This window comes from Danio aesculapii, chromosome 8 (genome assembly GCF_903798145.1).
Source record: "Danio aesculapii chromosome 8, fDanAes4.1, whole genome shotgun sequence".
NCBI lineage: Eukaryota > Metazoa > Chordata > Actinopteri > Cypriniformes > Danionidae > Danio > Danio aesculapii.
Window position 1 is genome coordinate 8,086,323 of NC_079442.1, and position 12,796 is coordinate 8,099,118.

The 12,796-nt window shown below is 36.8% G+C and overlaps 1 protein-coding gene across 2 annotated transcripts in view; it reads right to left on the reverse strand.

Annotated features, from left to right (window-relative positions):
- Positions 1 to 12,796, reverse strand: part of espn (espin) — a 159,618-nt gene that overhangs the window by 121,305 nt on the left and 25,517 nt on the right. For both annotated transcript variants that reach the window (XM_056463117.1, XM_056463116.1), the window contains exon 3: positions 130 to 316. In XM_056463117.1, coding sequence (XP_056319092.1) covers positions 130 to 316 — 187 coding nt within the window. The remainder of the gene's footprint in view (positions 1 to 129; positions 317 to 12,796) is intronic.

The window sequence follows — 12,796 nt, forward strand, 5'->3', positions numbered from 1 at the left end:
AAAAATATTGTCAATGTATAAAAGTGGTTTACAAGATTTTACAAAAAACACACGAAAACCATTAGCAATGTTGTCCCTAATCCCCTGAGATAATAAAAGAAATGAAAATAAAAGCTGTTTTCAGCTCACCAGCCAGACAATGACAGTGTTGTGTCCCATCTGGGCAGCAGCGTGCAGTGGTGTCATCCCATCATTGGCTCTGATACTTGGCTCCGCCCCGCAGTCCTTCACCAGGTACTGGACAACTTCCAGGTGGCCCTCCTGACATGCAAGGTATAGTGGTGTGGCACCATTCTTGGTTTGAAAATTGACAACTCTGAAAACACAAAAACCAAGGAAATTATGTCAAATAAAAAAGGGGGGAAATGAATCAAATGTTTAATGTTGTAAATATTACTTCTGCATGTATAAATAGCACTCACTGTAATGCCCATCATACACAGGGCAACTTTTTGAGCAGCAACAACTTTGGGAAATGATGCCATAAATGGGCAACCAGGTCAGCCATGGGGTAACTAATTAGGACAATAGGTTAAAGATACAATATTCTTGCCCATTCTTTATAGGAAAGAAACCAAACAACATCTCTTGCCTGGCAACATTGCTCAAAAAGTTGAAATCAGCATTATAAGATTCTTGCTGCCTTCAATTTTCCAGTTGAATCAAATCAACCTTTCTAGTCATCTCAGCTTACATCAATCAAACTGAGTGAAAATATTAAGTTGAACTTTGAACTTCAGATATTTAGTTGAAATCTGATTAACTTATAAGAATAAGTAAAATCAACATAAAAAATTTGTTGTCTTGACATTTTCAGGACGGTGACGAGTCTGCTTACAGACAGAAGGTTAAGGAGTTGGCTGTCTGGTGTAGCCACAACAACCTGAAGCTCAACACGCTCAAAACAGTGGAGATGATAGTGGACTTCAGGAGAAACCTCCCTGCTCTCCCCCCACTGAGCGTCATGGACAGCATTGTGGCAGCAGTGGAGTCATTCAGGTTCCACCATCTCTCAGGACCTGAAGTGGGACACTCACATTGACTCCATTGTCAAAAAAGCTCAACAGAGGCTGTACTTTCTTCGTCAGCTGAGGAAGTTTAACCTCCCAAAGGAGCTGCTGAAACAGTTCTACACCTCCATCATTAAATCAGTCATCTGCACATCAATAACTGTCTGGTTTAGCTCAGCTACTAAATACGATCTCCAAAGTCTACGTCGAATAGTTCGGACTGCTGAGCGAATCACTGGTACAACCCTTCCTACTCCCCAAGAACTGTACTTATCCAGAGCGAGCAGAAGGGCTGCCAAAATCACTCTGGACCCCTCACACCCAGCACTGTTGCACTGTAGAAGCTCTGTCACGAAAACAAATTCCTCGTATGTGTGAACATACCTGGCAATAAAGCTCTTTCTGATTCTGATTCTGATTCTGATTTTGTCATTACATATTTTACGCTGCAGTGACATAAACACCTCTTCTGTGAGTAAAAGCTTGGAATGGCAACAAAAACCAAACCTAAAACTATGGTTTTATGGAACTTTATAAAATACTTTAATTTGCCGTATTTAGGCACAATTTTTTATATTGAGACTTATAATTTACAGTGAGGGAAATAAGTATTGTACACGCCTTGTTTTTTTGCTGACAATAATATTTCTTAAGGAGCTTTTGACATGGAGTTGAACCAGATTTTGGTAAAAAATAAAATAAAATACAAGGAGACAAATAAAACAAAACCAAAAAAGTTTGAAAAATGAGTTATGTGTAATAACAATATAACGACACAAGAAGAAAGTACTGAACTACTGAAACATATTTAATACTTATATATAAAGGCTTTGTGGGGGGGATTGCAGCTTAAAGACGATTCTCATATGGAGAATGAAGTCACATGCATTGCTCAGGTGTGAGTTTTTCCACAGACTTCAACAGAGTGTAAACATCTTGATGGTTCTCGTCAAATCTGAGCTTTAATTTGTATTTTCTATTGGATTTAAGTCAGGTGATTGGCTGGGCCATTCTACAGCTTGCTTTTCTTTCTCTGAAAGTGCTCTGAGTTTCCTTGGCTGTGTTTTGGACCATTATCTTGCTGAAATGTCCACCTTGGTTTCATCTTCATCATGTAGCACCGAATATTAATTTACACTGATGAAGGGCAGAGGGTTGCTGAATAACTACTGAGAGATTTCAGCTGCTGTCTGGGCTTTCACTGTCTTTCTACACGTCCTTCTCCTTCTAATGCCTGCTACACCATATTACACCTAACCTTATTTGTAAAGTCATTAGTTTTGTTTTCTTTCCATATATGGATTGCTTTGGTTGTTCTGATTATGATTATGTTAAAATGTAACATATTCTAATTACGAGTACTAACATTTTGTAATCTGAATTCATAATGTAATTGACAAGTAATAAGTTACTACCAAGCAATAATACTAGGATACTTCATTATTGTAAGTGTTGCTAAAGGGTTGTTAGTGCATTGTGTCTGTGGTAGCTTGAGTGTTCTGCTGATTTCCGGTTAAAGTAAAAATAAATAACTATTAAGTCTATGCCCGTATTCACAAAACATCTAAAAGTAGCTAGGCTAAAAGTAGCTCTTAGCTTGCCGATTTAGATGAAAATCTTAAAAATAATGAATGTGTCAGTCCTAAATTACAGTTTCAAGATGTGTCAGTATCAAGATACGTATCGAGTCGTGACTTGAGTGTATCGTTACACCCCTACTTAGAAGTGTAACAAGCTGCATAATCTGAGGTGTTGCTTGTTTCCACATCATTAGGTTATATCCATTAGATTTATCTCAGTTGTTTGTTGAAGGGAGATATGCTATCACTATTCCCAAATGCAATTAGACTTAAGGTTTCTCCCATTACAGATGATACATCTGGAGGAAAGTCTTTTGACTTGACCCAGCAAGCAACTACCCATATAACCCCTAATTTCAAATCCTAACCAATTCTCTATTCAATTCTTTAGCACTATATGCCAATTTCAGTATGAAACTTAAAACTTTTGAAACATAAATATGAATGAATGAATTAATTAATTAACTAATGCACACATACAGTTGAATGTAAAATTATTAGCCTTCTTGTGAAATTTACATTCTTTAAAAATAATCCCAAGTGCTGTTTAAAGGAAAGACAATGTTTTAATCGACATTTTAAAACATAATATTTTTAATTACAGATTTCTAGAAAACTAATTTCTTCTGCCATGATGAGATCACATAATATTTTACCATAGCTATTTAGCAAGATACTAGTATTCAGCTTAAAGTGACATTTAAGGCTTAACTGGGTTAATTAGGTTAACTATAAGCAAGATAGATTAATTAGACAAGTCATTGACTACAGTGGTTTGTTCTGTAGCCAATCAAATAAATATATATCTTAAGAGGGTGAATAATATTTACCTTAAAATTATTATTTTATTTATTAAAAATTTGTTCACTAGAGTGAATCTAATTAATGTTAGCTCCACATCTAACTATCAGGCACCTGTAGAGTTTATGCGTTCGAGTAAAACATATACAAATAAAATGTACCGGGTGCTTTTTAAAATGAATGACGATGAATGAAAGTCAAACCGGTGAGCCGTCTGACAAAAAAGTGCCCTTCTGAATCAAATCAGCAGTATGCCCATCTGGATCTTTCTTTACTTCGAAGACACTATTGACTACGCTTACACGGACATCTGTAATCTAGTTATTTTCCTTAATAGACAATAATATAATTAAGGTGTTTACATGCTTTTATGTACGAGTTTCCTATAATTTTGGGTGACTCTAACTGCAGTTCGGAATTTTCACATTCACTTATGAACATTTCATTCATGCCCCTGTAACAAACTGGGGTGTTAGACGCAAATAAGGAGTAAGGACTGGTGAGGGTGTTGTGGAATTCAATAACGCACGCCAAATGAAAAGAAAAAAATTGCGCATTTCGCGATGTGTGTGTGTGTGTGTGTGTGTGTGTGTGTGTGTGTGTGTGTGTGTGTGCGGTCCTTTACTGACAGCCGCGTGTGCGGATCTTGTCAGAATATATGGCGAAAAGTCCTACATGACGGTAATAGTTTGATTGCGGTGTTTACTTCAACATTGCCACTAATATATGCATACTAAACATCTTAATTCCATTTCTGTTTAGTTCAGTTATGACTGTAGTCGGATTAAGGTAATCAAAAATTGCTGTTTCCAGCTTATGTAGGCCTACAGTTCAAAATTCATGTTTAACTGATTAAACAGTTAGTAAACAAGTACATCTTATTGAACATAACTATTATAGTAGAACAGTTTTTCAAGCAGTTTGTGATGCGTTTTGAAAACAGGAGATGAGCCCCTGCTCTAATGCGCTACCTGGCTTGAGAAACCCGTTCTCAAAGACTTACTTTTAGTCATTATTTGGGTAGCACACATATTCTGAATGCCTTCGGCAGAATTCAAATGAGCCATTTTAATCTAGATTAATCGAGATTAATTAAAAAATTAATCCATGCCCACCTATATTATATATACATATAGAAAATACTGAGAAAATGTCCTCTGTAAAACTTTGCTTGTATGGCAAAACTTTAAAATATTGTATTGTATTTGTTCCAGACACCAGGTCCAATAGTACAAAGACAGACAAAACAATGCAAACCACACAATATACTGTAGATGGTTTGTTGCAATCGGTTTCCTCAAATGGTTTAAGTTGCCTTAACTTATTGGGTTTTACAGTACTCAATTGGTTTGAGTTCTTTTCATTTATTGGATTTTACTGTGCTCAAATTGCTTTGTTTACTCAAATGGAATAAGTTCACAGTACTCATTAGGATTAGTTTTTGAACTTAAATGGTTTGTTGCAATCGGTTTCCTCAAATGGTTTGAGTTACCTTAACTTATTGGGTTTTACAGTGTATATATACAAACAAAAACAACTTTATTAGGAAGTCCCAGAAACACAGCTGACAAAATGAAACACTAGTCCAGAGTTTGCCCTTTCATGCAGCAGTGATATGTCTGTCCTAGAACCTTCTGCAAAGTCACAGCAGGAGCTCTAGGAGAGCACAGGAGTCTCCCTATAAATACCGTAAAGCTCAGCTTAATTTGGACACAGACTGACAAGGCATCAATGAGTGTCTTAAGAGGATCAGTCCTGCTACTCGCTGTATTTTCTCTCTCTCTCTCTCTATTCACTGCCTCTGTTCAGGAGAAATACTATGTGGAGCGTTACAGTTTCTCTACTTAGATTTTCATGTTTCATTTCAATTCAAGTTTATTTGTATAGAGATTTTCACAACAATTATCATTTCAAAACAGCTTTACAAATAGGGAGGCCCAGCAGTGCTAGTTAGAAATAAAATGAAGAGTCGAATGATCAGTTTAATAACTAAAACTGTATATAAATAAAATCACAATTTAAATGAACAAATAATGGACAAATAAATCGGCATATTTAAATTTGTTTATTTAAATTTGTGTTTTTAAATGTCATTTAACACAGCAATAAAACAATGCATAAATAAATCCAACCCAGGCTCATACTGAAAATGTACAGCTATATACATTTCTGGAGAGCCTCAAATATGTCCCAGGAGCTACATTTTTTTTTTTTGCAGTTTTTGTTTTCGTGAATCCACCAGAGGTCGCTGTGTATGCTTTTTCAGATCTCAACATTTTCTGGCGAGTGCCTTTCGCACCTGCTGTTCTCACGTAAATCCACCAGAGGATGCTGTCGACTGACTGACTGACTGTTTGACTGACCCACCCTACTCGTTCCCTAAACCCAACCAATAGTGTTTTCAAAAGCACACATTGACTCGCCTACTTTTTCAGAATGAGCCTATGTTGAAAAAAATCCCAATTTAAATGAACAAATAATGGACAAATAAACCGACATATTTAAATGTGTTTATTTAAATGGTGTTTTTAAATGTCATTTAACAAAGCAATAAAACAATGCATAAATAAATCCAACCCAGGCTCATTCTGAAAATGTACAGCTATATACATTTCTGGAGAACACCAAATACGTCCCAGGAGCTACTTTTTTTGCAGTTTTTGTTTTCGTGAATCCACCAGAAGTCGCTGTGTATGCTTTTTCAGATCTCAACATTTTCTCGCGAGTGCCTTTTGCACCTGCTGTTCTCACGTAAATCCACCAGAAGCCGCTGTCGACTGATTGACTGACCTTTCGACTGACCCACCCTCCTCGTTCCCTAAACCAAACCAATAGTGTTTTCAAAAGCAGAGATTGACTCGCCTACTTTTTCAGAATGAGCCTATTTTGAAAAAAATCACAATTTAAATGAACAAATAATAGACAAATAAATCGACATATTTAAATGTGTTTATTTAAATGGTGTTTTTAAATGTCATTTAACAAAGCAATAAAACAATGCATAAATAAATCCAACCCAGGCTCATACTGAAAATGTACAGCTATATACATTTCTGGAGAGCGCCAAATACGTCCCAGGTGCTACGTTTTTTTTTTTTTTTTTTTTTTTTTCATAAATCCACCAGAGGTCGCTGTGTATGCTTTTTCAGATCTCAAATCGCTCTTGCGAGTGCCTTTTTCACCTGCTGTTTTCACGTAAATCCATCAGAGGCCGCTGTCAACTGACTGACTGACCGTTCGACTGACCCACTCTCCTCATTCCCTAAACCCAACCAACAGTGTTTTCAAAAGCACAGATCGACTCACCTACTTTTTCAGAATGAGCCTATGTTGAAAAAAAAATCACAATTTAAATGAACAAATAATGGACAAATAAACCGACATTAAATGTTTATTTAAATTCTTCAATTTATTTCTAACTGGCACTCCTGGTCCTCCATATACAAGAAGGTGCACATTACTACTATATTACAGTCAAAATTTAGAAATATAAGGAGTTGTGTACTGGTTGGACAGTATATAAACGAAGTTAACCTGCAGTTATACATTTTATAATGTTCTGGTAATGTACATGTGTATAATACATGATCAATGAAGTGTATTTATGTATTAAGTGTTTGATATAAGATGGGCTATAGCACACTGTCCTACCACAATACTCTTTTAATAGTATTGTACATACTTATAGTGTGTAAAGTATGCACACTTCAGGTGTCCAACTTTCATTCAATCACAAATCGTTCCTTATTATTCATTCATTCATTCATTCATTTTCGGCTTAGTCCCTTTATCAATCAGGGGTCGCCACAGCAGAATGAACCACCAACTTATCCAGCACATGTTTCACGCAGCTGATGCCCTTCCAGCCGCAATCCAGCACATGTTTTGCGCAGCAGAAGCCCTTCCAGCCGCAACCCAAGACTGGGAAACACCCACACACTCTTGCATTCACATACATACACCACGGCCAATTTAGCCTATTCAATTCACCCATAGCGCATGTCTTTGGACTGTGGGGGAAACCGGAGCACCCAGAGGAAACCCACGCCAACACGGGGGGAACATGCTAACTCCACAAAGAAATGGCACTGAACTGCAGCAGATCGTCTTGATCATGTGTACATAATTTAAATGCATTGAGTTGCTGCCATGTGATTGGCAGAAAATTGCATTAGAATTTTTAGAAATTTGCGTTAACAAGCAGTTGGACAAGTGTACCTAATAAAATTAAACGGTTTAAGTTTAGTTTTAGTTTAATATTTCAGTAATATTGTCTATTAAATTGTTATGAATGTGCTTGTTTTGTCACACAGTGCTTCTTTTGCTGCTCTCTTTCTTTGAATACAGTGTACAACCCCCCTCCCCAAACACACACCCACACACATATACAAGCACTCGCAGTCAAAACACAGGATTAAAGTGCAGTGACTGGGTACTGTAAACAGTCTAATTCTACAATCAGACAAAACAAGTCAATTTAATTGCATGAATAGATTTAACGCATCTTTGGCATAGAATTAGCACTTACTTTAATGTTTCAAAATACATATACTGACTTAAGCAGATAACTCATATGTGGATGGGTTATAAATCTCAAACACATATAAAAACAACAAACATGTGACTACAGTGGAGAGGCTTCCAAAGGAAAATAAAGTGATGCTGAATTTTTAAAACAGGAAGAGGAATTAATCAGGGGCTCGGTCATTAGGAAGTGATCAGACATGTGAATCTTTTATGAATGTAACCCTAACAGGCACAGTCATCTGTGCACTGAGGTGGGGGGGCCAGCACACCACACACACACACACACACACGCACACACACACACACAAACCTGCATAATGGCCACAAACAAAACACACGCACAAACTTTATCAAATGAAATGAGTGTGGTTAACTCAAAATGTACTGAAAGTTAATTCTACTCATTTGAAAAGAGTTTTGAAGTCAATGTTGAAGGTAATTAAATACCTCATTACTTCAACTTAAATCGAGTAAGTTCACAGTACTCATATAGATTAGTTTTTAACTCAAATGGTTTGTAGCAATCGGTTTCCTCAAATGGTTTGAGTTGCCTTAACTTATATGGTTTTACAGTACTCAGTTGGTTTGAGTTCTCATCATTTATTGGGTTTAACTGTGTTCAAATTGCTTTGTTTACTCAACTGGATTAAGTTCACAGTACTCATTAGGATTTTTTTTAAAGATTTTTTTATTGGATTTTTATGACAGTTAACAAACAAAAGTAAAAAAAGACAATTACAGTACAAATAGAAAAAAAAATTATATAACAGTACAAAATTGATTAAAAGAATAAAAATAAACCACACTATAACCCTCATATTGTGCGACACGCAGTATATGATGTGCAAAAACAATATTTGATGTGCATTAAATTTTCAAATTAAGCATATAAACAGGTCAGTGCCGAAAGTTGAGGCTGACAGCATGGTGTATTAAGTAAAATAAACAATGATAATAAAAGAAATAAAAGAAAAGAGAAAATTAAAAGCGAGAGAAAAGGGAAAATATGTTAAACTAAATAGGCTGGGGGGGGTGGCATGTTCTCAAACTTGTGGTTTTATGTCAAGAAAGAGTTGTATGCTTGTGCTATATCAGCACTAATACGCATCTGGTAGGCACAGATCAAAACAAAAGTGCAAAATTGGCGACCATTTACTCCACACACTGTAAAAAATAAATCTGTAAAATTTACGGTTAAAAAAACGGCAGCTGTGGTTGCCAGTACTTTAGCATTAAAAATACGGTACAAACCGTAAAAGTAATTTCTCAATTTTACGGTAAACTACTGTATTTGATTAATTTATAGATGTAATATGTCTGTATTTTGAATCACCAACATCTACATGTCTTTTGTTACACAGATAAACACGTTAACACAGCCATATGCAGGTGGTGACAAGCAAGTTTTATAGTGAACCTATACTCATAACAAAAGACTTTTCCCACAAGTAAGAGTATATCAGTGTATAGAAGTGTCATTCACACAGCTATTAAACACCATGGTAACATGCATGTAATTAAAGTCATGAAATAAACATTGTTTATCAACATAAAATGTAACATAAATCTCTAATGTACATCACTGATGGGGAAACAGCTAAAAAGATCCATAGTAATGTCAACAAAAAGCATGAAAGGTGATGTGCCATGCAAGGAATTCTGGGAAAGTCAATTTACAGTTATTCGCCGTATATATTAAGGAAACCCAGGTTACGGATTTTTACTGTAGCATTTTTACAGTTTTTTTACTGTTGAAATCACGGCCATTTTTTTACACTGCAGTAACTGCCTCAAGTCTCAGAGATTTGACATGCTCCAAAAATAGCAACCAAATGTTAAAATATTTGATCTCTGAACCTTGAAGACTATGTAAAATTTTTCTAATTTAACAAAAAATAAAGCGTCTTTAATCCACTGAGTGTGGGATGTGGGTTGAGGAGACTTCCACTGCAACAAAATGCACCGCCTAGCTAATAATGACAGTAAAGCTATTAGTTGGGAAAAATAAAATGGTAACTCACAGTCAGGGGGTAGAACTCCAAACAGGCCAATTAATGGAGAAGGGTCAATATTAATAGATGTATATGCTGAAAAGGAATCAAAAACAGACTCCCAAAAAGGATCCAAAACATGTGAACTAGATTTGCAGGTTCAGCATGACATTTGTCACAGTTTGGATCAATAGCAGGGAATATGCGAGCCAGTTTACACTTAGACCAGTGAACTCTGTGGACTACTTTGCGCTGTAGAATCCCATGACGAGCACATGCAGATGATGTATGGACGTTTTGTAAAACTGCTGGCCAAATATCTTCTTCTATGTCTATGTTAAGATCCCTAGCCCAAATAAAATGCAAAATTTCAGATGTAGAAGTATGGGACGTGAGCAAGGAGCTGTATATTTTAGAGATGGCTCCATTTTGACCGGGATTGATATTAGAGATGGTATCGATCAGGGTAGAGGGTGGTATAGCAGGCAAACCTGGAAAGTGTTTACGGACAAAATCCCGACTCTAAAAATAAGCTGTGACTTTGGTAGACTATACATTTGAGTAAGTTGTTCTGGATTAGTTTTTGAACTGATTTGTTGCAATCCGTTTCCTCAAACTGTTTGAGTTACCTTAACTTTTTGGGTTTTACAGTGTACACACAAATAAAACTATGGTTATTAATGTCGTTACAAAGTGGAGTAACTGAAATATGTTAAATTTTTTACTAAAATAGTAAAATATTTGTCATTAATTCAGTGTAGTAGTGATGGTTTGTCATAATCAATACAGTTTTGCAGTCTGTTATATAATTAATATACATGTACAATCTATTTTCTTCCAACATGTGACTTCCTCATCTCTACAAAAACAATGACATCATAACACTATTGTGCGTTCACAAGGTCATTGACCTGATACCGGCTTCTTTGCGGCACAGCTGTCCTTCCTGGATGAATTATTTAGGCCCGAGTGAAAAGGTAACAGAAGCAGCTGTCAGAAGATGTGTGGCAGAGCAAAGCACTTCAACCAACAAAGTCCCACTTGACCTCTCATTCACAAAGCCCGGCTAATCAGTTTCTTCTTTTAATTTCTACAGTAACGCTCTTAAGAGAGCAATCATGGTAACTGTAAATAATGCTGGAATATAATGGAAACAGGGTGGCACGGTGGCTCAGTGGTTAACACTGTTGCCTCACAGCAAGAAGGTCGCTGATTCGAGTCCCAGCTGGGCCATTTGGCATTTCTGTGTGGAGTTTGCTTGTGTTTGCTTGTTTGGCCGTAGTGTATGTTTGTGAATGAGTGTGTATGGCAGTGACGTGGGGTGAGGTTTGTGGCTGGTGAGGTACTGACTCTTTTAAAGTCAAAACATTTCACCGATATATTTGCCCGATATACGACCAACTGTGCTTCATATATCATATCAGCATTCTTTCTATACACATGGCAGGTACATATTAGGCCAAGGAAGATTGCAAAATGTATAGCAATTAAATATGCCTTTCAAGACAACTATAACAAGCGACGCACACAGCACCACGGCGGATGCGCTCTCTCTCATTCACACACACAGAGCACCACGGTGGATGCCCTCTCTCTCTCATACACACACACAAACAGCACCACGATGCACTCTCTCTTGCTTGCTAGCTTGCGTTCTCTCTCTCTCATTCACAGATGCTCAGGATTCGCACACTGGTCTTACCTTTACAGTACTTGTAAATGAAGTCTTGACCTGACTTGAATTACTTTGAAATGATCGAGTTATCTTTTGTCAGGTCCTTTAAAGCAAGTCCTTTAGCTCCTGTGTTGGTCGTCCATTATTTATTCATTAATTTATTCATTATTTATTTTGATTAAAATTCCTATTTGGAGAAATTTGAGCTGATATCTGTGATTTTGCAGTCAGTCAGGGTAAAACATAAAATAACAGACTCCTATTGAATTTTAATGCGTAGAAGAAGAGCAACCACTGAACATGAATAATGTGAGTTCACAGGCGCTCTCTTCAGTGCGGCAGCGCTACTGTCTGCCTCACCTCATGTCTTTTCAGTGAGGCTTTATGTCAGATTCTAACACATTAGAGCACAAAAGACATTCGTGAAATCTATTACCTATTATATGGAAAGTGAGGACATATGATAAAAATGTCTACGATGTATAAAAACTGTTTAATAAAGCACTACATAGTAGCACACACTGAGTGAGCAAAAGGATTTGCAAAGGATTGCACAATCTGACGTGAGGCACAGCTGGGGCTGCCTCACCTCGCTTCCTACACTGTAATTGAACAGGAAACACATTTGAATCATACAGAAATTGCATTTATAACAAATATTTATTTTAAATATTTATTTTATCATTAGTATACATCTAATGATGGCAGGTGAGGCCTCGCCTGACCGCACATCCCTGGTGTATGGGTGTTTTCCCATAACTGGGTTGCAGCTGGAAGGGCATCCGTTGTGTAAAACCTATGCCGGATAAGTTGGTGGTTCATTCCGCTGTGGTGACCTCTGAAATAGAGACCAAGGCATTCAAAAAATCCTTGACAATAGGGTTATCAAATTTATTGAATTTAGTTGCAGTTGATATTTTAAAACTGTCTATTTTCGGCTAACATCAGGGAGCATTTGAGCCAATGGCCAATCAGTGGTGTTTAAGAACATACTTAACAGTGCTCAAATGTTTGCCAATTGTTTAAACCTTATGAAACACAACTAAACCAACTAAGTAGGATCTGAAGAAGAACTTAAATACAGGTGTGTCTGATCAAGGTTGCGGCTGAACTCTGGAGGAAGTTAGATCTGCAGGAACAGGATTGAGCATCCCTGGCATACAGCATATTTCAGCAAAACATGTAAAGCAGTTCTTTAAAGATTAAAACATT